This window comes from Typopeltis vanoorti, chromosome 19, assembly GCF_054136105.1.
Source record: "Typopeltis vanoorti isolate ZY-2024b chromosome 19, IOZ_Tvanoo_1.0, whole genome shotgun sequence".
Taxonomy (NCBI): Eukaryota; Metazoa; Arthropoda; class Arachnida; order Uropygi; family Thelyphonidae; genus Typopeltis; species Typopeltis vanoorti.
In genome coordinates this window covers 98667888-98695874 of record NC_143567.1, presented here as the reverse complement: position 1 = coordinate 98695874, position 27987 = coordinate 98667888, and the positions used below count along the sequence as shown (strand labels likewise).

General features: G+C 34.0%; 1 protein-coding gene across 1 annotated transcript in view; it reads left to right on the top strand.

The window, feature by feature from the left end:
* Nucleotides 1-27461, top strand: part of Sirt1 (NAD-dependent protein deacetylase sirtuin-1) — a 132448-nt gene extending 104987 nt beyond the window's left edge. Inside the window, exons 8-11 of the mRNA XM_090409048.1 lie at nt 3179-3365; nt 12067-12184; nt 18874-19304; nt 26540-27461. Coding sequence (XP_090265174.1) covers nt 3179-3365; nt 12067-12184; nt 18874-19304; nt 26540-26868 — 1065 coding nt within the window. The 3' untranslated portion in view covers nt 26869-27461. The remainder of the gene's footprint in view (nt 1-3178; nt 3366-12066; nt 12185-18873; nt 19305-26539) is intronic.
* Nucleotides 27462-27987: the final 526 nt, after the last annotated feature.

The following is a 27987-nucleotide window of genomic DNA, read 5'->3' as shown; positions in this document are numbered from 1 at the left end:
TAATCCATATAGATAATGAATAACAGAGGTGATAATGTACATCCTTGTCTGACACCAGATTCAACATTAAACCATCTCCCTGTACTTCCTTCAATTCTAACTGCCGACTTATAACTCAAATAAAGACTAAGTATTGCTTGATATAATGATCCACTGACACCATACAACTGTAGCGTTTTGAATAGCTTCTCTCTTGGCACCTTGTCATATGCTTTTTCCAGATCTACAAAACTTAAATACAGATCTTTGTTATATTCCCATGACTTTTCAACTATTTGTCATAAAGTGAGTATCTGATCCTGACAGCCTCTATTTGGCTGTCAGGATCAGATACTCACTATCCACATTGTTCCTCACCACGTTTCTTCCACAATCTTCAACCATTTCTCAAATATACTGGCATAAATCTTACAAAGAACACTCAGTAGAGAAATACCTCTGTAATTCTCACAATCAGTTTTATTTCCCTTTTTATATATGGGTACTATGAGAGCTCTACTCTAATCATCTGGAATTTGTCCTTCTGTCTAGGCCCTCTTAACTATGCAGTGTAGCCACTGTAAAACTTTTATACCTCCATACTTGAGCATTTCTGGTCTAATATCATTACTCCAGCTGCCTTTCCACATTTCAGACTTTTGATGGCATTTTCTACTTCAAGCATGGATATGTATTCCTGATTGCATGCCTAGTCAGTGTTTTTTACCATTGTGCTGTCACTACTTGTTTCATTTAGCAATTTTTCCAAGTAATTACTCCATACTTCAAGGATATCTTTTTCTCCAGTTTTCATATCACCGTTATCATCTCTAATTCCTTTTGCAGCACTCTTTCCTCCATTTCTGAGCTTCTTCAACAACCTCCAGAATATCTTGCCACCTTCTTGATATTTATTTTCTGTATTCTTGCCAAAGTCTTCCCATGACTTTTGTTTAGCTAGTTTTACACAGTGTTTAGTTTTCTTACATTTGTCTCTGTATTCTCTAAGAGCACAAGCTGACTTATTTGCCAGGAACTTTTGATATGCTTTCTTCTTTTCCTTCACTGCCTCTTTAACTTCCTGTGTCCATCAAGGAGTTCTGATTTTTCTATCCTTGCAGACAACCTCACCACATGCCTCTCTGACAGAATCAATCACTGTTTTCTTCAGAGCTTGCCACTGAATCTCCATGGTTTGATTCCAGTTCTCAAACTCTTTCATTTTTTTTCTTGAATAATGTTTGTATATTTTAGTCTACAGTTCACATCTGAAAGCTGCTCAACTTTTATTCGTTTTAAAACTTTCTTACATGTTCTTCTTATCAATATGAAATTCAATTTTATCTTGCTTAAGACTAAATGGTGATCACTTCTAATTTTAAATCCTCTGTACACTCTAGTGTCCTGCACCAGAGAGAAAACATCACTATCAACAATAATATAGTGTATGAGACTTTTCTTATTTCTTGCCTCTTCTCTTCCATGTGAATTTGTGCACATTTTTATGTTGGAACATGGTGTTAGTAATAACCAGTCAATGTCCTGAGCAGAAATCCAACAAGTATTTGCCATTATTATTAGCTTTGCTCTCTTCTCCAAATTTTCCCAGAATATTTTTCTTTGTCTGACAATCATTTCCTACTCTGTTATTTAGATCCCCAACAAGGACCAATTTTTCATTGTGTCATTTGCTTTTTCTAAAGCCTCAAAAAATTCCTCCACTTCTACTTTAGGAGAACCTTCTGTGGGATCATAGACACAAATAAGTCTCATTGTCAAGTTCCCCATTCTGATATTTGCCGACATCACTCTACTTGAAATTGCCTGCCATTCAAGAAAATTAGCCTCGTATTTAGTGTTGAATACTATGCTACTCCTTCTTTTCCTTGATTGTCATTGCCCGAATATAACATTTTGCATTTACTGCTCAGAAAGAGCTCACCAGTTTTGGTCTTTTTTGTTTCAGTCACCCCTATTATGTCGAATTGGTACTTATCTAATTCCTCAGCTAGCTCCATTTCTTTGCCATTCAGGCTTCTTATGTTGATAGTACCGATCTTCAGTTCTGGTGATATTGTGTTGGGGTGTGTTTTAGGATTTGTTCCAGTAGCTGACTTTTCGCTGTTTGCACTGATTCCCTGGCGAAAACAACGGGGGGCCTTGTTTACCTGGTGATGCCCCAGCCGGTATGAAATTTTGTCATGTACCATCATTTTATATTTTGGTTTAGGCCGATAAGAATACAATTTGGTCGGCTAAATCCCAAATTGCCAGCCCATCCTCGTTCGTTCAGTATCCAGGTAGATACCTAACAGGGTGCACCACAAGAAGGTGAGAATTGTACATTAGGTCAGAAGCTCTGGTCTGTTCTCCACATTCCTTTAAAGGCTATTTGGAGGTCTCCTGTCAGTTATACAGTTTGACCCTTAAGCACCCCTTATCTATAGTTTGGTTTGAAAAATATTTGCATTTATAACACCTATGCCATTTTTTGTGTATTATACAAAGCATTTGCTGTATATATAAAATACATGCCTCATCTACTTTCATTTCATAAGTAATTAAAAATAACATTTCAATGACAACAATCTAAAGATAAATATAGAACCATAAATAATTCTGTAAAAAAAAAAAAAGTATATGTCTCTCTCTCTCTCTGCGTGTGTGTGTAAAAAGTTTTTCATGACATAGCCTGTGCGGGCTGAATGGTTAGCATATACAACTGACAAGCTGCAAGTTCAAATCCCACTATGGATATTGGTGTTTCTGATTGTCTTTAGGTGGGAGATGAATTTCATCACTCATTGTGAGACCACCACTCTGATTATTGGAGACCTGAAGTGGCATGAAAAAGTTCCATGTTTGGTCTCTTGAGCAGGATTTCAGACTATGTAAAAAAATGAAAAAAAAATTAATTAATTAAAAAATGAAAAAAAAAATCCTTTGCCCACACACAATACAAATATGTTATGGAAGCCTTGCATGCGTAGGAGTAACATAAAAAAAAGAAAATGTTCAAGTAACTTTCAGATTCTGCAACAAGCACAGTGCATATCTTCAAACAATGTTGACCATCTTTAATATATCTTTGAAGGCATGTACTTATGCACGCACACACCAATATACAGAATGTTTTCATAATTTGTAGACATGGTTCTTCAAATGCAAATAAATTCCATGTGGCATTCTTTTCTCACAGAGGATTCCTTATTGTCCAGTATGTCCAAAGGATAAAGAAATTGGAATTATGAAGCCAGATATTGTATTTTTTGGAGAAGGACTGTCTGAAGAGTTTCACGATACAATGGCAAAAGACAAGAACCAGTGTGATTTACTTATTGTCATGGGTTCCTCACTTAAAGTTAGACCTGTTGCTCTCATACCAAGTAAGTGAATTATTATTATAAAAGACATTATAATCTTCGTAATTCTTATGTACAAGAATCTCTTGGTAACTCTGAGAATCTTAGCCTGGTTTTCATCTCCATAAAATTGTTCTTTCCACAGTTGCTATATCATAGCATATAAAATAGTAAAAATAATCTATCCAGAAAAATAAGTAAAAAACAATTTTTTATTTATTTTTCATTTGAGTTGTCCAATGTTAGAAATTTTACTGTTTATTAATATATGCTATATTCAAAAAAAGAAAAGAACTGTGTAAGGAGGTAGTGTAAGTAATATTACAGCAATGTAGTAATATTTCTCACTAAAGGTTCCACTGTACCCTAGTGTTCTGTGAGGGCATCTGAGGGTTTCTCGAAATTTTAATAAGGATTTGGTTCTGAAATGCAAAATAATTATATATTTATAATTATAGTTAGATATGGTTTGAATTATAATTGTGTACTATTAGAAAACTGTAAGAACATCTTAGTTTTACTAGTTTTAAACAAATGCTAAGAAAACTATTGGTCAGTATTGTTTTATGAAGTGTAGGGGCGGTGAGAATTTTTTTTTACTAAAAAGCTGAGGCATCTTTTTAACCCTGCGGAGATCGCGTTAGTAAAAATTGCAGCTTAAGTTGTGTATCCGAGAGATACATTCATTACTAGTATGTGATGAAATGCGATAAAACTTTAAAAAAAAAACATTGCAAATTATACATGATGGTTTATTTATTTTCAGTTACAATCTAGAAATTATTGAACAAAGAAACAAAGAAAAAAAAATCAATACTACACTGACATCGGAGTTCGCGGTATCTTTCAGTTACAATTTACTATCAAATATCACTTTCATTTTCACATTCGACTCTATCATTTTCATCATCAGACGCGAGTAACATTCACTGAATCTCTTCAACATCTGATCCAATCGATATATTTTTCCAGCCATTTTCAATGGTAAATTAAAAAAAAAAACTGAACCAATACTATACTAACATCAGAGTTTGCAGTATCTCTCAGATACAATTTACTATCAAAATATCACAAACCGAGAGGCCTGTGTAGCTCAGTGGAAGTGGTGCTTGTGTCCTCTGTACTTGGTCGCTTGAAGTCAGACTTAAGTTCAAGTCTAGTCGCTCACTGGAGGAACTTTTTCTAAGCCTTTCTTCGACCGATTCCCGAGTTAGTCGATCTCTGGCATGGGCAAGCAGGTTTTTCCTCCTGGAAACTTGGGTTTTTTTATCCCGTAAACTCAAGAAAATTGACCGTAGTACCCACATTATTTCAGACAGTAACATATCTTGTTAGGGTTAGATACCAAGAGATGGCAGCACTTGTTTGCCAGCCTCTTCACCGCTATAATTAGTGATAGACATGGGCCAGCTATTTCTGATTGGCTACCGATGGAGATTGAACTGCCCACTCAGTCTCCAAAAGCTAGATAGGGTATAAAGGCCTCGCCTACTCTCTATAAGGGAATAAAAGGTATTAGCTGATTTATTTTTTATTTTATATCACAAACCTTTGCATAACGTGTGTCTAAATTGTGGCATAAACAGTGCGGAATATCACTCGCAATATATGTATGCACAGCTAGTCATGACCTCCAAGCTATAACTGGATATGTGTATAAGGATATTTATATTAAAACAATTTGTTTGTATCTGTCAGATCTGGCACAACCTCTGCAGGGTTAAACAGTTTGAAAACTACTGGTTTAAACCAAAAATAAAAACAGTAGCATTCCCTTATTTAAAAATTCACACTGTCATATTTGTTCAGTTTCTCTAGATTCCACCACCATCACACTTCCATAAACTGGAAAGGAGATTCATCAGAACTGCTTTGTGAGACAGCCAGCATCATCTGTTTCTTTATGACATCCATTCAGCATGAAAAGCAGGTGTAGAAGAAATTTGTAAATAATATGTGTGAAAGAAATCCAAAACAAACTATTTACTGCTGCACCTACTTTACACAGTACAAATTATAAACATTCTACTTTGTTCTGTTAAAGGGTATTTGGAAGGATTTTGGCAGTTTTCACAAGAGCATATATTATACCAAGCATATTCAAACTATTGCCACTATGACCAAAGAGGCCAGTCCACTTGCAAGAATTATAATATTGCAAAAATTTTATGCAGTCCTTATAACAAATTGGTACTTTTAGATTTTGTTGTATGTACAGTGGTTTTCATTTCTTTTGCAGTAAGTTTGGCTGCACATGATGATATGGTATGCACAAAAATATTAATTTCTAGTATTTCTTTTCAGGAATATTATAAGGTTCACATTTCTATTCCTTATATAATAATATCATACAGTTTCAAAATAGAATGAACCAAATACATTTCTCTTTTTTTCTAAATATTATACTTTAAGCATCGTATATAAAACATGTATGGAAAGCAGCAGCTATACATTTGTTCTTCTTGTAGATAAGCTTACACATAGCTTTTAATTTTTCAGGAAATGACAACGTGGATGATGTGTTCTCCATTTGGTTGCATGGCCTGGATACACTGCATAATTTCTTAACATGCATAAACAATCTACATCTAGATCCCTGGCATTCTCCATTTTCAGAAAACCTACACATACAAGTAGATACATTCACTAGCAGTCACCTCTCTCCTGTCTGCACGGTTAGCCTAGTGGCTATGCTCTTCGCAACCATATGCCTGGGGAAGGAGTGTCCTAGGTTCGATTCCCGTCAACAAAGTGAGGAATTTAAGGATCTTTCTCAGCCATAGCCAAATTAGCCAGTCTTGAGCATGGACAGTAGGGTTTTTCTCCCAGTTTATCTGGGGTTTTTCATCCTGCAAGCAGGCAAACCAGCCCTATGTATATACACACACACAGGCTACAGTCACAGGATATAGTACTTAATCCCTCATTAGGAGGGCTCAACCTAAGGGGCGGTCGAGGAACAGGGGGAGCCCCCACACCAAAACTCTTCCCCAACAATATGGGATTATAAAAACTATATATATAAAACTGGGCAAAATTAATCAGTTCAGATAATAGTGCCCTATCTACTGAACTTGACCATATACTTATTGCTATCTTAGCCAATGGCTACAATCACCAAAAAACCATGTAACTGCAACCCCCCCCCCCCACTTCAAAGCAGAGATTACTCAAAATCTATCACCATTCCATATGTGTGTATATATATATATATATATATATTCATATATACTGACTATAACCGAGACTAGAATAACAATTAAATTTATTCAAAACGTAACATGTTTCATCGGCTTGTCCGACTTCTTCAGGTGTGGGAACATAGAAAGCAAGTAAACACTATAAGAAACATCGTATCACTATGAAACGACTATTACAAAATCAGTTAGCTTTGAACTGTAGCTACAGTCCGTGTCAAAGTTCTATTGTTAAGTAGCTGCGTGCATCTGATTTCACGCATGTGCCAATATCGGATAGCAGAGCTGAAAGAGTCCGGTAGATTATAGCTGAGGTTATTATTTATGTGATGAGGGTCCATAACAATTTCCTTAGACTCGACTATGCGTCGCTCCACCTCGTCACGGCATATATGAAGGTTTGAGGGTGTTGTCCAGTTTATCTCATGTTGACGGCCTTCATCATTTGTGTTTACTGAAAACAGTACATGGCTTGACAGGACACTTGCTCTAGTTCTTTTGTAAGCAATGTCTCTCTGATGTTCTTCTAGACATAGGAGGATGGATTTTTCAGTTTGGCCATAGTATTGCTTCCCACAGTTACACGTGATTTTGTACACTCCTGGGAATTGTAGGTGGTTGTGAGCTTGTTTGTATTTGCTTAAAATCGATCTTAGTTTAGGAAGTGTAGAGAAACAGGTTTTTATGTTGAACTTTCTTAAAATTCTTCTTATTTTTGGGGAGAGTGAGCTGATATATGGTAAGGAGATATAATCTTTTGGATTGTCTTGTGTTTCTGAGTTGTTTTGATGGCGGTGGTATAGATGCTTATTAATAGTTTTCGACAAGTAGCCATTACTTGTGAAGGCTCTTTGTAGATGTTGTAGTTCATTTTTTAGATCTTCATCCTTTGACAGTATAGATCTAGCACGATGTGCTAGGGTTGAGATGATACCCACTTTCTGTGCAGGATAGTGATGTGAGGACGCATGCAGGTATCTATCAAAATAAAGGATTGGCAATGGGAAGCCCCCTGTCTCCTATATTAGCTAACATCTTTTTTGAAGATTTCGAACAAAAGGCAATCTCCTTAGCTACTCTTAAACCAAAAATTTGGCTAAGATTTGTAGATGACATATTTTTTATCTGGGTTCATGGCACTGATAACCTTCAGTCTTTTTTAAATCATTTAAACAACTTCCACCAAGATATTAAATTAACAATGGAGGTTGAAGAAAATGGATCTCTTCCCTTCCTGGACGTAAGACTTACTAAGTCATCTGATTCTATTAAAATATCAATCTTTAGAAAATCTACACACAAAGATACCTGCATGCATCCTCACATCACTATCCTGCACAGTAAGTGGGTATCATCTCAACCCTAGCACATCGTGCTAGATCTATACTGTTAAAGGATGAAGATCTAAAAAATGAACTACAACATCTACAAAGAACCTTCACAAGTAATGACTACTCGTCGAAAACTATTAATAAGCATCTATACCACTGCATCAAAACAACTCAGAAACACAAGACAATCCAAAAGGTTATATCTCCTTACCATATATCAGCTCGCTCCCCCCGAAAATAAGAAGAATTTTAAGAAAGTTCAACATAAAAAAACTGTTTCTCTACACTTCCTAAACTAAGATCGATTTTAAGCAAATACAAACAAGCTCACAACCACCCTACAATTCCCAAGAGTGTACAAAATCACGTGTGACTGCGGGAAGCAATACTATGGCCAAACTGAAAAATCCATCCTCCTACATCTAGAAGAACATTAGAGAGACATTGCCTACAAAAGAACTAGAGCAAGTGCCCTGTCAAGCCATGTACTGTTTTCAGTAAACACAAATGATGAAGGCCGTCAACATGAGATAAACTGGACAACAACCTCAAACCTTCATATATGCCGTGACGAGGTGGAGTAACGCATAGTCGAGTCTAAGGAAATTGTTATGGACCCTCATCACATAAATAATAACCTCAGCTAAAATCTACCGGACTCTTTCAGCTCTGCTATCCGATATTGGCACACGCGTGAAATCAGATGCATGCAGCTACTTGAAAATAGAACTTCAACACGGACTGTAGCTACAGTTTAAAGCTAACTGATTTTGTAATAGTCGTTTTATAGTGATACGATGTTTCTTATAGTGTTTACTTGCTTTCTATGTTCCCATGCCTGAAGAAGTCGGACAATCTGATGAAACATGTTGCGTTTTGAATAAATTTAATTGTTATTCTAGTCTCGGTTATAGTCAGTATATATAAATATGAACATATCCCAGTACCGAGTTAATACTACAAATTGCTGTATATATATATATATATATATATATATATATATATATATAAGGAAATATGACCTTACAACCAGTTACATTATCACGTAACATATACATTATCCCCTCTGTTATTCATTATCTATATGGATCACATTATGAAGGAAAGTGATATTAAACCTGATATCAAAATTGGAGGTGTTAATCTCAGATCTTTGCCCTATGTGGATGATGTTATACTTCTAAATAAATCTGCTACAAATTTCCCTGACTAAATTGAATAACTGCTGTACTAGATATGGTATGAAGGTCAGCATTAAAAAGACAAAGACAATGAAAATAGGCAGAAACATTGAAAATATCAACTGCATTGTGAATGGAGAACCGATAGAACAAGTAAAACATTTCGGCTGCTTAGGCAGGATTTTTAGTGAAGATGGTAAATTAAATATAGAAATAGAACAGAATCAACAAAGCTGGTATGGTAGGAAGCCAACTGAATAAATTTATATGGAATAAGAGAGAAATTAGCCAAAAACACTAAATTAGCTGTATACAAGACAGTGTTCAAACCAATTTTAACTTATGGATCTGAGAGCTGGGTTAGAAATAAAACACTTGACCAAAGACTAGAGACCTCAGATATGAGTGTCTTGAGAAAAATTAGGGGCATGAATAGATGCCATCAATGGCATTATCATATTAAAAAAACGAGGATATTAGGAAAGAACTTGACATTGTCAGCATCGAGGAATGCATTAGCAAAGCTAATTTCAGGTGGCATTGTCACTTAAACAGAATGGGAGAGAAAAGATTAGTAAAACAAGTGTTCTCTGCCAGGTTGGCAGGAAAAATACCAAGATATAGGTGGATTGATACAATTAAAAGTGCCTTAAAAGACACAAATATAAGCCCTGAAAATATTGGAATCCTGACAGGTAACAGACTGATTTGGAGGAAAATTGTAGATAGAAAGTTTGTAATAATGTAAATTTTTCATGTAGCACTATCATATCCTGTACACTCCTTGAGGGTATATATATTAGGAATTTGATAATGATGCAACCAGTTACAGACCACATAAGAAATTGGCATCTCTTATCCTCTCCACCAAAGACCAGCTACATCCCCTAGGCCTACTCAGTACCTTGCAGTTGCAAACTGTCCTGCTATGACCAAGCAGACAGGACAGCCAATCAGGATATCCAAAGACAAGGACTACATTCGGTTTCACCAGTACAGCCACTCAGGACTTGCTAACCATGCTTTGGACACCGACTACAGGATACACTGGAAAAAGGCCACTCTATTACACCACAGCAAATACAAGTATGAAAGACTATTCATCAAATCTGCCTCAACTCTGAAAAACTTTCCAGATCTCAACAAATTTTGGTACTTGAGACTGCTCCAAATTTGTGAAGCATATATTTTAAGATCGTCAGCCCAACAGCCAAGACAACCCAGTTTAACCACTAGTGGACACTGTTTAGGACTCTAGGTCCGAATGTCTGTTGCCTTTATTCAGCCTCATTTGCTCAGTGTTAGTGCCTGCATTCATATATCATTGTTTTTTGTGATCTCTGAAAATGTCACATTGCCAAAATATAGGAAGGTATTTATTAAAGTGTTCTATAATTAATATTGTAGTATACATTGTCATTGCCTTAAAAATTAAAAGCTATATACATTTGTTCATCTTGCTCTGTATACGTTTTTATATACATTTTTAATTATTCATTAAATCCAAATTATCATTTGCATAAAAATTATAAAACAGAATTTCTTTTCTTTTACACTTTCTAATTCTGCATCAGATTAAGGATGCCAAAAACTAATAAAATTATAATATAATGACTACAAGTATGAGTACACATATTATTTCACAATAGTCAATTATGCTACCTTGCCAGGAGATACTCATATCATAGTTAAAAGTCAGTATACCTGATACTGAGGTGTATGACATACTTACTGTTCATTCGAAGTTGCTAATCGACATGTACAGGAAAGGGGCATGTGATCTCATGGGCTTAAAAAAAGAAAGACAAAAAACGAAATATGATTGTAAGGTACCTGTTTGAAAGATGACGATATCCAGGAAACTGCTGCTATTTTAGGCTGTTCATAGAGTACTATAGTTAAGGCGTTCCAAGAGTGAAAGGATAGTGGACACAACAGCAGTTAATTACCAGATGATTGGTGGCCATAATGACTATGGAATTTAACTAAGAGATGAATGACTTTATTTCCCAGATTACAATCCAACATACTTTCTTCTGTATGGCATCCGAAGTAAGTGCCCACTCAATCTATGCTTACACATAATCATTGATGACTATGTGCAGTTTCACCTGAAAGACTTTATTGGACCATCAAAGACAGGAAAATTTACCTTTTTTTGGATGCCTCATTTCCAGATATGTTTTGTGGAGGGTGGTGAATACCAAGGAAAGGATTCATCCCAATGTCATGCTCCATCAGGAGGAGGCAGCAGTTTTATGGTATGGGAGAGGAGATGTTTTCCTGGAGCCCTGACACCAATAGAATACTGAAAAGTATCTATCCATTGTAGCTCATCAGATGCTATCAAGCAAGATAATGTGCCATGCCACAGTATTCGCATCATTTGAGAATAGTTTGCCAAATATTACATGGACTTCAGATGTTACCATGGCTATCAAATTCTGGATTTGAATCCCATGAAACTTATCTGGAATTATGTGGATTCAGATATCCAGCATTTTTAATCCTCCATGCTAAACACTCGCAGATCTGTAGGAGCAATCTTGACAACATAGTACAGCATACTTCCTGCAACATTCCTCAGGTACATGTGTCCTTCAGATACATGCATGTGTATGTGTGTGTGTGTGAGTGAGAGAAAACTTATGAGGGAATAAGCAATCAGGAAAAGTGGTTGCTATACAATTGCTTGGGAATCTTTATCTGGTTACCAAACAAATTGCATAGCAACCAGTTTTCCTGATTGATTATTCCCTCATAAGTACTGTAATATTCCATGCTCATTAAATGTCCCTAGTAGTTCTACAAAAATGTAGTTTATCATATCTGATGTATTTCCAACAAATACTTTTGTTGGAAATAATAATGTTAACAGTTGCTTAAAAAAAATTATCTCTTTCTGAAGTGATAATTGATAATACACTGTTACTTTTCATTTTTTAATGTGTCTTAATGTGATTCTTTTAAACGAGTATACATTTTAGAAACAAGTATTATCTTTTCCTATAATTAGGTTCAATACCTCCTGAAGTACCACAGGTATTAATAAATAGAGAACCTCTGAAGCATATGACTTTTGATGTCGAGCTTTTAGGTGATTGTGATATCATTGTTGCTGAGTTATGCCAGCGGTAAGTGTATGCTGTATTCCTGTATTTCAATGAATTGAGTATCGTTATGTTAATGATACTCAATGAATTGAGTATCATTACCATAACAGTTTAACTTAGTTTATTACAGTTCAAATTTATATACTATTTTTTATTCTATAAAACAAAAGTTTTTTTTTTAAAGAGTACAGATTTGAGCTGTAGAAACTGAGGACAATAAAAAAAAAATGGAGGTTATTTAAAAGCAGATGTTTTAAAAAAGTTTTCTCATACAGTTAGATTGGTGGTAATTTGTAAGTGCTGATAATCACTTTAAAGAATATAGAGAACTGAGTGAGGCTTTTGACTAATGTCCAGTCTTCACCTTTTAGTGGATAATATGTATAGATAGGCTTACATGTTGGCAGTTACTCATAATAACCACTGTTATGAATAACTGCCTTTTCAACAATTTGGATTCTTTCTGCGACAGCATGAGTACTGTTTGTTCCACAATTGTAATTTGTGCTCTGCCGATGCTGGTTTTCTAACCAGCATCGGCAGAGCACATTAGTAAGTTCAATAAATTGTTTGTTTCTTCTGGTGCTGTCTATACTGCAATGCGCTATTGTTGAATAACTGTTAATAGGTATTCATTGTATATTCTGTAGAGGATGCTGGCTGTTTCAGATTTAGCCACCAAATTGCATTAACTGGAACCAAAAGATAGTGATGGTATAATGAGATGAAATATCATACTGGCTGGCTCCTCCATGTGAGGTAATTGTTCATGGTGGAGGGGACCTCCCATTGATGATAATGGCCCTTTTCATTATACTTTTTCTCTGCTTTTCTTCCTGTACTCTTTGCTCTGCCACTCCTGAGTCTGTTTTTACTATCCGATCTTCCAAACTACCATCACTGGGATCCAGCACATTGCCACCATGTTTGCCAAGTAGTGCAACCTATGGACATCTGAAATCTGGGATCCTAGTAGTCTCGCACTACTTTCACTTCTGCTTTGGCAAGATGGGCAGTCCTAGATGACCTGACCAGGATCAATCGGCTACTTGTTGCCATGAATCTCCTTTCCCCATGGTTCCTGGTAGCCCTAGTGTTCCACTCCTGAGTGCTGTCAGTGCATTTCGAAGAGTGGGCATCCATGGTGGGTGGGGAGCTCTGATGCTGAATTAAATTCCTACTGATTATCAATACTTTTTCATCCTCTTGTATATCAGCATCTACAAGTCCCAGCCAGGTTTTGAACCTATCAACAGAAAACCAAAACAACAAACAGAAAATATCAGGGACAGTAGCAACAGCAATGTTCTTAATATTATTCACTCAACTAAAAACACACGTATAACCACAGCGATTAGTTTTAATACGTAAATATTTCATCCCAAGTATCTTGGGACATCCTCAGTACAGTAATTCAAACAATACTAGGAATAACATACAGTTAGGGTGCATGATTACAATGGAATCTCAACGCGTGCAGTAACGTGTTATATAAGTAAATTTAAAATTAAAAAAAAAAAAAAACATATATAAAGAGGTTATTTTACACAATTTTGGATGACAATTTCCCATACTTTAGGAATAGTAAGAACGTCGTTGCGGTTTAAATTTAGTCTGTGTAGTAGGGCTTCAGCACTTTCTTTATATAGATGTTCATGTTTAAATAAAGATCTATGTAAAAGTTTAGACTTTTCCCAATGGATCCTATGGTTTGAGTTTTCAACTCCGTGTTGAGAGAGACCAGATTTCTGCGGCTTGAAAAGACAAATGTGGTCTTGATGTTCCGAGATGTGTTTCTGAACAGATCTACCTGTCTGTCCAAAGTAAGACAAATTGTAGGAGCATGGGATCTCATAAACGCTAGGTAACATCAGAGGTGAGAGTTTGTCCGTAGGAGAGGGTAACAAGTTATAGATCTGGTTGATGGGTTTGTAAGTAGTGGCAAAATTGTATTTCTTCATAATTTTTGAAAGACGTTCGGAGATGCCTTTGACATAAGGTATGGGAATCCTATGGACTTCTTTTTGTCTAGGTTGATATGGAGGGAAGTGACTGATGATTTTTTAAGATTATATCAATTTAGTATGGCTGTATTTTTGATTATTTCTAGTTCTTGGTTTAGAGATTCTTCAGAGGAGCAGAATTTGTGTGTTCTGGTAACTAGTGATTTAATGATGTCAAATATCTGAGATGGATGATGAGCGGAAGAATTGTGAATGTAGCGACCTTAAAATGTAGGCTTGCAATAGACAGATGTGGCAATGGAACCATCTTTTCTTTGAATGTGTAAATCCAGACAGGAGATACCCTGTGGAGATTCTTTTTCTAGCGTAAAGTTGATGCAAGGGTGAAGAAGGTTTATTTTGTCTGGAAACAGGTGTAATTCATGTTCGGGATGATTCCAGACTGCAAAGACGTCGTCGACATATCGTAACCAAATTTTTGGTTTGGGTTCAGAAGTGAAAATCTTTTCTTCCAGGTGTTCTAAAAACAGATTTGCTAAGTTTGGTGATAAAGGAGACCCCATTGCTGTTCCTTCTTGTTGCTTGTAAATTTTACCTTTCCAAGTAAAGTAACCGGATACAATAACAAATTTGAATAATTCAGCTATATCAGGCGTAAATTTTTGAGTTAATAATTCTACTGTTTCTTTATGGGGAATGTTAGTGAAGAGAGGGACAATGTCGAAGCTAATTAACAAGTCAGTTTATGAGATCCCATGCTCCTGCAATTTGTCTTACTTTGGACAAACAGGTAGATCTATTCAGAAACGCATCTCGGAACATCAAGACCACATTCGTCTTTTTAACCTGCAGAAATCTGGTCTTTCTAAACATGGAGTTGAAAACCCAAACCATAGGATCCATTGGGAAAAGTCTAAACTTTTACATAGATCTTTATTTAAACATGAACGTCTATATAAAGAAAGTGCTGAAGCCCTACTACACAGAGCAAATTTAAACCGCAACAACGTTCTTACTATTCCTAAAGTATGGGAAATTGTCATCCAAAATTGTGTAAAATAATCTCTTTATATATGTTTTTTTTTTTTAATTATTTTTTTTTAACTTCTATAACACGTTACTGCACGTGTATTGAGATTCCATTGTAATCATGCACCCTAACTGTATGTTATTCCTAGTATTGTTTGAATTACTGTACTGAGGATGTCCCAAGATACTTGGGGTGAAATATTTACATATTAAAACTAATCACTGTGGTTATATGTGTGTTTTTAGTGATGAATTCACCACAGGTTTCATTCTATTAAAAATATTCACTCAACTGGCAAATGTACACTTGAGAAAATGTCACCCTTCTACATTTAGAAGGGTTTGGAAGGATCTACAAAATCAGTTTTAAAAAACTCCATTCAGGGGATATTCTGGTAGAAGTAATACAGACTTCATTCAACAATTACTAATACCAATCACAATTATCCTCCACCACAAACAAACTGAATTATTTGTTTAGAAATTGTAATGCTGTGAGTTGGTATAATAAATTTTGCCTAACTGAAATATATCCCTTTAATATAGCTCCTTAATAGGAGATAGTACTTCTTATGTCTGCTAATCTTTCCTACCTTTATATATATATATATATATATGAACAGCCTATATTTCTACCCACTGCAAGGTGAAGGCCTCTCCCATTGCGGGAGGTTTTGGGTCTACTACTCCAATGGTGACCCAGTCCATAGCGGGAGAACAAAAATCCATGCCTACACGGGATTCAAACCCGCAGCCTCTTGGCTGGAGAGCAGATACGCTAACCAAAAATATATGTTAAAGATACCAAGAAATTTTATACTTGGTTTTTAATCCTATTCCCAAGTAAGCAAAACAGAGATTTGCAAATGAAATATATTTATGTCTAAGCTACTTGTATATAGAGGATAATGACTTCATATCACCTGCCTTAGTATGTATTCCATAATGCAAAGCACACCTCCCTTTTGGACGTGTATAATGCAATGCATAATGGGAAAGACCACTACCCAGACTGGTTTCGACCTTTGTTGAGGTCTCATTAGTGGGAGCCAGACCTGGGACAGATACAAAGGTTGGAAGAAATGCAGAAGTCATATATATCTCATATATAATTAGACAAAAGGTGCTTGTCCTTATTAATAAAATCTCTGGATGAGAGAAAGATGAAGAAAGTTTTTTACCTAGGGTGTATTATACGTTAAAGATACCAAGAAATTTTATACTTGATTTTTAATCTTATTCCCAAGTAAGCAAAACAAAGTTTTTCACGTGAAATATATTATTCATGTCTAAGCTACTTGTATATAGAAGCTAATGACTTCATATCACTTACCTTAGTATCTATCCCATAATGCAAAAGCACACCCTCTTTCGGGTGTGTATAATATCTCTCCCTGGTCTTTAACGTATAATACACATAAGGTAAAAAATTGTCTACACACACACATCCGAATCAAAAAATTAGAATAAGCAAAGAAAATGTGATGAATGATTTGCAATTCTAATTTATTGCATAGAAAATCATTATTACCAATTATGAATTAGCATCATCTAAATCTACGTACTTTATAGACTAGTCAACTCTGCTGTTTTCAGAATCATAGCTCTAACAAGACAGATATCCACAATAAGCCCTTTATCGAATTCCAAAAGATCCTTTGTTTTTCCCATTGTGATCAACATTTGATCATTACTGCATTAGTATTCTTAAATAGTTACCTAGAACATGTCACCAAGTATTTTCCATATATGCTGTGTAAGTGACGGGTATGTACATTATGGTTTCTAATTCAAATATGATTTATCAAAAAAAAGAATGGAACATACTCTACAAGGGATTATAGATGTGCCACCAGACCCTTGAATAGATGACCTATCCATGCCATCATCACCACCATGTCATTTGTTAATGGCATCTTCTGTTCTGTTCCTCCAAAACAAAAATATACCTAGTGCTCTAGAAGGAGTCTAATTTATTGATATCTTAGATATTTTTTCCTGGTGAAGAAGAAATGGATACTGACCATTCAGAATTTTCTAAAAAGAAAAACTCCAAGGCTAATGAAAATAAAGACTCACAAAACCTTAATCAGATGATATTCCATTTCTACAATTTTTTTTTTACATTTGTTTTGCTACACTGATTTCTATTCAGTTATACTCTGTTATTTGTTTTTATATACAGATGTTTGAGACTTGTATATAATTTATTTATTACATAGCATACTAGTGGTGCACTATAGCTATCCTTGTGCCATTAAGATAAGCAAAGTCTTTCTGCTCCCATTTTCACCATAATCTAGGTGGATTGATGCAGTTAGAAGTGCCTTAGAAGACTGAAATATAAGCGCTTACAATATTGGAGTTCTGAGACAAGTAGAAAGACATGTGTTGGCAGTACCTGTTGGTTTATTTAACGATATTGATTTGCAACACAGAATTATAAGAAAATAATTAATATTTATTAGCTGATATTTTGCTGGTATTATGTCCAGCATCTTCAGAGTGCAAGAACGATTTGTCACAATACGTGAAACAACAACAATTTGGTACAACAGTGGGACTAGTTAAAAAAAAAAATTGTAACAGACAACATAAGGAGTCCTAATTGGAGCCATCTATTGTTGGTAAAATAGAGAGAGAAACAAATATTAATTAGATCTTATAATGACTGTTCTTCAGATTTTGGTAAATCAATACAGCCATACTCATTAAGGTTTGGAGTATGTTTTAAAGCTGCTGATTCCAAAAACAACCTCTTTGACTAATAATGACTTCTTTGTAGTAATTTTGTTTTCTTCCATTTGATCCTGTGTGAAGGCATATCCAAGACACAGTCTGTTAGACCTGACTTGCAATAACGATAGTGCTGAATTATGTTCTGCAAGGCAGATGTCAACAGCTCTTCCTGTCCATAGTAAGCCCATTCATGAGAACACTGCACTTCATATACTCTTGGATGTGATAAAGAAGAGAGTTTGTCCTTAGGTAAACAGATGAAAGTTGTCTATTTGACATATGGTTTAAATATGATACGTAGTTGATATTTATTAAACAGTCTAGATATCTTTTCAGATGTGGCTTGAATGTATGGGAAATAAAGAAAGATAAAGAAAGTGACCTGATATAGAGAAATACTGCCTATGAGAGTAAAATAAAATTTTTGTTATTTTGTTGATTTATGTTGTCTTTAAAAGTCTGTGTAACTTTGTGAAAGGGACGTTTGTATCCTCTGTACTAGGCTTCCTGAAGACAGAATTAAGTTCAAGCCTAGTCAGTGACTGGGAGAACTCTTTCTAAGACTTTCTTCAACCATTTTCTGAGTTGGTCGATCTCTGACACAGACAAGTGGGTTTTTTCCCAGAAACTCAAGAAAATCTACCATCAAACCCACAGTATATCAGATAATAACACATCCTGTTAGGGTTAGGCACCAAGAGATGACAACACATGTTTGCCAATCTCATCAGTTGCCACTTATAATTAGTGATAGTCTTGTGTCAGTTATTGCTGATTGGCTGCCAGTGGAGATTGAACTGCCCATTCAGTCTCCCAAAGCTAGATAGGGTTAAAAGGCATTATTTGAGTTGAATTGATGTTGTCTTTATCTCTTTGCTTCATATCATGCCTTGCACACAGTTTTGTTAATTATGATAGAAGCTTTAATAATTATATGAGTATTTTAAGTTAATGATTACAATTTGTTTTGCTCTTTAGGCTTGGAAAAGAGTGGTCCACTATAATTAGTTCTCATGTACCCTTGGACGAGATCAGAGATCTTCCTCCTTCAAAATCTAGGTTTGATTTCCATAGTAACAGTAATTGTGATTTTACTGGCTCAAAGTCTATTAACTTGGAAGTGAACAATAACACAGATTCAAACTCTGCTGATACAACTTGTTTCTCAGCAAGACCAGATAGTTGGACTAACTTCCATAACTCTTCCAACAGAGAAAATTATAATTACAATTCTGAATCACCAACTGATATGCATTCTGAAAATACACAGAATGCTAACAAAGAGTGTAGAGATAACAATCCAGATTCTACAAGTAAAGATTATGAACCCCATTCTACTGAAGATGTTGGTCTTTTAAAGAATTGTTGGCAACCAAAACAGAAAGAAAGTCTTGCTTCCAGATTATTAGGTATGGATTCGCTTTATGAGTTTAATTAGATATAGGAAGGAAATTTCCTTCAAGTGTATTTTATTTATTGATATATTATTATTATATTAGTGTTATTATTGTCATCCATGTAGATGTGATGTAATGTGGGCAGCTAAAATTACTTATGCTTATTCAGTTCTTGTAAACATATTAATTGTATCTGCTATTGCACTAGCAGTACTCTTTATATCTGACAATCCCTTTATAATCCAAGAAATGATTTTAAATAGCTAACTTTTTATTTATTGATTTTAAGATTTTAAAAGTAAGATCAAAGAAATTTAGTCTTTATTTGAGTTGTAAGTCAAATAAAATACAGAAGGAAATACAGGGAGATGGTTTAATGTTAAATCTGGTGTCAGACAAGGATGTACATTATCACCTCTGTTATTCATTATTTATATGGATTGCATTATGAAGGAAAGTGGTATTAAACCTGATATCAAAATTGGAGATATTAATGTCAGCTCCTTGCTTTATGCAGATGATGCTATACTTCTAAATAAATCTGTTACAAGTCTGCAAGATTTCCTGACTAAATTAAATAACTGTTGTGATAGATATGGTATGAAGGTCAGCAATAACAAGACAGAGATAATGAAAATAGGCAGAAGCATTGAAAATATCAGCTGCATTGTGAATGGAGAACCTATAGAACAAGTAAAACATTTCAGCTACTTAGGCACGATTTTTAGTGAAGATGGTAAATTATATATGGAAATAGACAACAGAATCAACAAAGCTGGTATGGTAGGAAGTCAACTGAATAAATTTATATGGAATAAGAGAGAAATTAGTCAAAACACTAAATTAGCTGTATATCCTTCCAAGACAGTGTAGTACTGTTAGTGGGCTAAGGTTTATTTTATTTTTTTAATTATATTTTATATATTTTAATACTTATTTTTTTCATAATCCAGAAACTGTGCTCTAAAGACCAAACATGGGACTTTTTTTTTTTATTAATTAAGGCCTTCAATAAGCAGGATGAATATTGGGAGACCTTACTCTGGATGGGTACACTGAGCAGCGAAGTACATTGTCCACCTGAAGTCATTCACAAATATTCATGTCCATGGCAAGATTCAAACTTGCAGACTGTTGTTTAGATAGCAGGTATTATATCCATTTAGCCAACCATTTGATTAAGTGGTTAACACGTGTTCTCCAACCTGTTAACCACTGTGGGTTCAAATCCTACTGCACAAATGAATATTTAGTTCTTTAGGTCGGAGAGGAAATTCATCGTGTGATTTGAGATCCTCCACCACCACTATCTAGTATTACTACTTGCTTATTAGATGCCTAATATGTCAAAAAGTACCATGTGTGACCCCTAGAACAGGGTTTCAGAATTATATAACCTTTATCTTATTCACAGTACTAATACCAGTATACTGTAGGCTTGCATCCTTTTCTGAGTGGAATTCGTATATTAAAAAAAATCTTAATTAAAAAAATAATGTAAAGAGAAAAGTTATTGTGGCCTGTTAATATAGAAAAAAAATAAATCATGTTTAAAAAAAATAGTGGATATCCTCAGAAGATGAACTACATAGTGCTCATTGATCAAAGATAAGGTACTCTTTTGGTTGCTAATCAGAATAAGTGTCTGGTCTGGCATATAAAATTAGTTAACAATAACTAGTGGAGGTAATAATGTGGTCAAGATTAGAGGTTTAACACACAACAGCAAATTGTGGGTCTGAACAGTTCCCAAAGTTGATTTGTGGTATGAATCTGCAGTCCCTTACTTGGAAAATTTAAAAAAAGAAAAAAAAATTGTATGATAAGTTTGGGGAATTTTTTTTATATTAGCATAAAAGTAATCTAGATATTGAACTCTGTTGAATGAGGTTTATTTATGAATTGTTGTGTTTGACCTGCACAGTAATCACTGAGTTGTGCGAAGTGTATTTTATTTAATGTGATTTATTTATGACTTTTGAAATCAGTTTGAATTTTTTTTTTTTTTTTAATTCCCAAAGAGTGATCTGATATGCTTTATGCTTTCCATGTGCTTATGTTCCTTTTTCTCATTATAGTAATTTTTGTATTTCTATCAACCATGGAGCATTTATAATTTCTTGTTTCATTTCACAAAATGTATAGAATCAGATGTCTGTCTGTATTCATTTGATTTCTCTGCTCTTTCTGTATATATTTAAAATTTGTTTTTTATATCACAAAGTAATTAATGAACTCTCTATATTAAATCAGAAATATCTCTTGGGTTTCATTGCTGTAATAATGGCATCACTGTACAAAATACTATTACAAACTGTATCTCTTTATGATTTTTCTAATCTTTTCATGTTAATCTCACTGTAACATTCTTAGAGCTCACAGGAATATTTGTTATAGTGAATGAGTTTTATAATGGTGCTTTCCATAGTGAGAATTTACTGTATAGTATATATTTGTTTATTCTCTCTCTCTTATAATTTTGCATCTTAAAACAACATAATTCTGTGTGCTATCATGTGAGTTTGCTGATGCTGTTCATGGCGTTCATGGATGAAATTTATTTGCATGATAAATAAATACATGTATACAGGCATCCCCTCACTTATTTGCCAGGTTAGGGACCAGAGCACCAGTGAAAACCAGAACCTAGCCTTTATTTAGCTTGTAAATGCATTTTGGCTGCCAAAAAATGTAAATAACACACTATATATATCTTGTGAATGCATGTGAAAGCTAAATAACACGCTAAGATATACAAAAGTATGGTAAAATGAATTTAGTATACACTGTCATAGTGTTCTTAATTGCGTCTAACACTTTGGCTTTATTCTTAACAATTGTACCAAATGTTCTTCGAGGTATACCTAGTTTGCAGCCTGTATCAGTTATGCATTCGTGCCTTCCTCACTAAGTTTGATTAGTTCTAGCTTTTTTTTGTTTTGTTTTGTTTTGTTTAGTTTTTTGCAAATTGAGAAGCTTATGGCTTCTTTTAGCTTCATCACTACACTTACTTAGGTGCCTATTGTAATCACAGATATAAGTATGAATACACAAATCTGAGAGATGCACTGCACATGCCCTATAAACACACTTAATGTGGGTCAGTTGAGAGAAGAAGCGCATGGAAGGTCGACAAAACATCGCAAAAGAGCGAATCACATAGCAAGTATAAGGATTGTGGTTATATTTGAAAGGTCAAAAAGTGGGGGACTACTGTATAATTTTTGTGATCTTCTTAAGAAAGTTTGTAAAACCACTAGTACATTACTGTGGGTGGGTTAGGAGTTAAACAATCTAGAAACATTGCTATAGATACAATTTATTTTATTTTTTTTATTTTTTACCAGATGCAGAAACTCTGCCCTAGAGATCAAACATGGAACATTTTCAAGCCTTCAATTAGTTGGGCAGTGGTCTCTCACTTGTTCATCTCCCACCTAACGACATTCACAAAATTCCCATGATGGGATGCAAACCTACAACCTGTGGATTGGCAAACAAGTATGCTAACCACTTGGCCAACCAGGCCAGTAATATATATATACCAGGTATTACCATCTAATGGAGAAAATCAGTTTCCTTAAGAAAACAAGTGTGATTGTTATACACATTCTTGATTTATCTTCGATGTTAGTTCATCCTCTTTCAAAATCTCCCAGTTTTTTACAGTTGAGTATTTCAGATATTTTCATCATTTATCTCTAATTGAAAAGAGCTTTGAAATAAAAATATTTCATCATAGCTCTAGTCTTGTACTGATCAAGATTTTCCATTTTGCACAACTCAAATAATTTGAGTTGTGCAAAATCTGATTCCAATCTTTGAGTTTCTTATTCGGTTTTAAAACAATGTGGGATTTAATATCCCCTTAATTTAAATAAAGAAAGTTAAGGTTTTTAGCATGAAGAAATTTGATTTTTTTTTATCCCTTTAACATACAAAGACGTCTGTGACAAGTCTTTTGTTGCACCAAAATTAATTTTGACGTATCGCAGATGTTACGAAGTTCACGTCAATTTCAAACGAATTTAGGGTGTTAGGCAGTGAATATATATGCATATAAACTCTATTCACTAGTTAGTTTGTGTTGCAATTTATTATCGTCCCTAATATGTCTGCAAATATTTATAATATGTTAGCCAGCATTTTTGACTTGTCAAGTGATAATAGTGACAGTAGCAATGGAAGTTCGGTTCGAGGCAATGTTCGTAACTGTTTGAGACTGATATCGTCTAGTAGCAATGATTCCGATGTAACAGAAAATGAATGGAATTGGCAAGAAAAGGAAAATATCCCTATCATAAAACAATTTACGGAATTTCCCGGCGTCACTGCAATTGCTTTTCTAAGATTTGGTGCAAATCCAACACCTCTTTCTGTTTTGAAACAAATACTTTGTGATGATTTCTTTGACATGATAGTTACAGAAAATAATAGATATTCGGCTCAAGCAATAAACAAGGAAATTACTAAAAAGATTGAAGAATGGTATCCAATAATTGTACGAACGGTACGAATTGCGGGCATATTTTTCATTATGTATAATTATGTCACAGGTAAAAAATTCTAATATAGACATGTATTGGTCAAAGAGGTCTGTGGTCGAGACACTCATATATTCAAAAATTATACCTCGTAAACGCTTCTTGGCTATATCTCATTTTCTCCATTTCGTGGATAATGAAACAATAAAGAAAGACGACAAAATATGTAAAGTGCGAAATATAGTCGACTACCTGAATAATAAATTTCAGCAATTATATACACCAGATAAAAATGTAGTAATTGACGAATCCCTTATGAAATATAGAGGTCGTCTAAATTATGTACAGTTCATTGCTAGCAAACAAGCACGATTTGGGATAAAATTTTACAAGCTATGTGAATCAGACTCTGGATATTGTTCAAAGTTCAAAATTTATACAGGAAAGGATAAAATTCCGGGAAGCGATACACCTGCATCTCAAAATGTCGTCATGGAGTTGGCCGAACCTATTTTAGGAAAAGGATATATGTTATTCTTAGATAATTGGTATTCGTCACCAAAATTATTTTATTTCTTGAGAAAAAATAGTATAAATGTTGTGGGGACAGTTAGAAAAAATCGCAAGAATATGCATAAGAAATTGATGACATATAAAATAAAAAAGCGAATCAAAAACTTTATCTTGTCGAGGAATTTTGTCATTACATTGGCACAATAAGAAGAATGTTTACATGATAAGCACAAAGCATTCAAAAGAAGAAATAGTAGATACAGGAAAAGTAAGGAGAAGTAAGAGGGGCGATGAAGAAAAAGTAATAAAACCTAAATGCATTCTTGAATACAATTGCAGAATGGGCGGTGTCGATAGGCAGGCCAACTACTTGCTTGTTTTCCAATTATGCAAAAATGCATCAAAGGTTACAAGAAAATATTTTTCTATTTGATGGATATCGCTATTTACAATGCTTATGTTTTATATTCCAAACTACCCAATACATCAAAACTAACAATAGTCAATTTCCATTTGAACGTAGCAGAAGATATGTTGTCAAATATAGATTTAACTAATTATAGTACCCATGGATGTCCATCACAAAAGTACTGCTGCAGGCAAAAAATTGGGCACATTTCCCTGAAAGGGTTAATAATACCCCCTACTGATAAAAAGCAACGTCCAGCAAAGAGATGCCATGTATGTGCCAAGCATAATGTAAGAAGTGAGACTACATGGCAATGTAAAAAATGTTTGATACCGTTACATTTACCTAAGTGCTTTGAAAAGTATCATACCTTGCAAAATTATTAATATTCTTTATAATAAGGTAACAATTAACGAAAAAAATCACATGAATTGAATAAATAGTAGTTTTATCTGTTCCAACTTAAAAATAATTTATACGTCAAAGGGTTAATATAACATTTATTTAAATATATAAAAATAATTTAAGAGGCAGGCTGATATATATATATATGTATAATTGGCACTCACTATAGAAATCAAGTAGAAACTAAAGAAACAAGTCCCTGTGGTTAAATTTAAGTGAGTAAAGAGATCCCTACCCCTGACCAGTTCTGTTGATTTGTTTTTATTTTTTGCATTTTTCTGATTTTTTTTATTTATATATATATATATATAAATAAAAATTTATATATATATTATATATTATATATATATATAATATATAAAATATATAATCTCTTAAACCTCTTAAAATATATATATATATATATATATATATATACCTCACGCTTGAGAAATTGCAAAACCTAAAGCACAGCCATGCTATGCTGTCTATATGCAAGTGGTTAAAGAGAAAGAAGAAACCTATTGATATGTTGTTCCTTGAGGAAAACAGTGTGAGAAAAGCTTATGTACAAAGAACAGAATTATGTGGATTTGAACTGAGTAGATTGTGATCACCAGCTGCTCTTCTGTTTGCAGGCTTAGAAGAAACAGGAAGTATGACAGTGACCACTTCAACAAAATAACATCCATGAAAATATGTATAGAAAAGGCAGAAACAGTACCAGAAAAAAAATTATTCAACTGATTCTGTGGGTATCTGTTAAATGGATTATCCTCTGCTCAATAGCATCAAGCACTTTTAAGAAATAAGTGCTCAAGTATTGTCATAGTTAACTTATTACTTTTTTTTTTTGTCTTCTCCCATATACCAAGCTCTCAGTGCACTCATGATTTCTTACCTATTTTATATCTTAGTACTGTAATTAGCCTGTAAGTTTTTGTAGATCTCTCTCCAGAAAGGTTCAGGTATTACAGTTACACAATTGTTGGCAATTATGGATGCAGTACGTTGAATATGTAAAGGCCAAACTGAGATTCATTTGTCATGTTATAATACCATATTTAATATTCTTTCACTTAAAAAACAAGAAATGAACATACACGAGACAATCTCTTTTATTTATTTTTATTTTTAAACTTTTGTATTAATAGACATATAAATCTCATATTTTTTTCTTCCATGAAGATTCATGCAAAGAAAATCTTGTGTATATTTGTTGAGGAGGAGATACGTCAGCGTGCTGAATTCAATGTTATAATTGAATTCAGCATGCATGAAATATTATAATTTCATGCATGCTGAATTATATTTTTGGATTATCTTTTCCATTTTAAATTTTTTTTCATGTGTTATTAAAAATTTTAACATTATATTTACGAAACATTAATTATTGAATATTTACACATTCATGCATTTAATCATAATTGTGTACATATATATCCTTTATTTTTCAGAGAATACTTTCCTGTTTTTACCACCGAACAGATACATCTTTCGAGGTGCTGAAGTATATTCAGATAGCGATAGTGAAAGGGCCAGCTATCATGATGCCCATTCCCTACCTGATAGTGACTTGTCTAACTCTTCATCAGATGATGATGATGCAGCAACTTTAGAAACTATTTGTAATGATGATGTTTCACAGAGCCAAATGGACAGTGAAGTTTATACTGGACATCCTGATCCTGTATTCATTCTAGAAGCAAATACGCATGACACTAGTACCAGGTGTGCATTTGAAGATTCAGGTGTCCAAAGTAGTACAGATGCAAAATGCTCATGAAGATAACTGATAAACATTTCATCCACCATACTTGTGATATGGTGTAGGTAGCCGTTTGCAGCTGAGTGAGAATATCATCTGTAACTGATACAGCTGAGAAAGCTCTGCAATAGCAGTGGATTGTGAAAGCTGAAGATCCTTGTTAAGTGGCTGTTTTCTGAGGTACTCACAAATGCTTGAGCTAGAATATATCTTGTTCATTCATTAACATTTTCTTGGAAAAAAAAAATGTATGGATGTGGTATTTCCCTTGATTGGTAGCATACATTTTTTGCTACTTCCTCCATGTTATATAAATATCTGCCAATTCAAATTATATAAACAGCCATGGCTGAAGGAAACTGTGGACAGATGTGTAATAATAGATCTTAAGTAACTTTCAAATAACCTTGAACAAACAGTTCAGTTTATATAAATAGCATAAATAGGCTTTGGCCAGTTAATATATGTGCTAATATATATTATAAATACCGATGTGTGTGTGCATGTATATACATATATATGTATGTATGTATGTGTGTGTATATATTATATATATATTGTATTTATATACATACATACATACATACATACACATAACATGCATACCACCTGCTCACATACATACATAACATACATACATATATATATGTATATATATATATAGTGTATATATATATATATATATGTGTATGTGTATATATATATGTGTATGTGTATATATATATATGTGTGTATGTATATATATATATATATATGTGTGTATGTATATATATATATATATGTGTGTATGTATATATATATATATGTGTATGTATATATATATATGTGTGTATGTATATATATATATATGTGTATAGTATATGTAATAGGATCCTCTTGTACTTTCAATGTGATAAGTGTTGGTCAAGTAGAAGTATTTACTTAGCAAGGTAAACCTTATGCATAAATATGCTTGAAAGATTTTTCCCTTGTTGAAAGAACCGAAAGGTAGGCATTATAGCATGTAAGCATATGATGTTTGCAAAGGTGTTGACTTACTATTCAGTGGCAAAATCTTGATGCTGGATCAGAGTAAGACTAGTAGGGTTGGTTTGATACAAGAAAAGTAGGACAATCAATGTTCTTCCTAAGAGAACT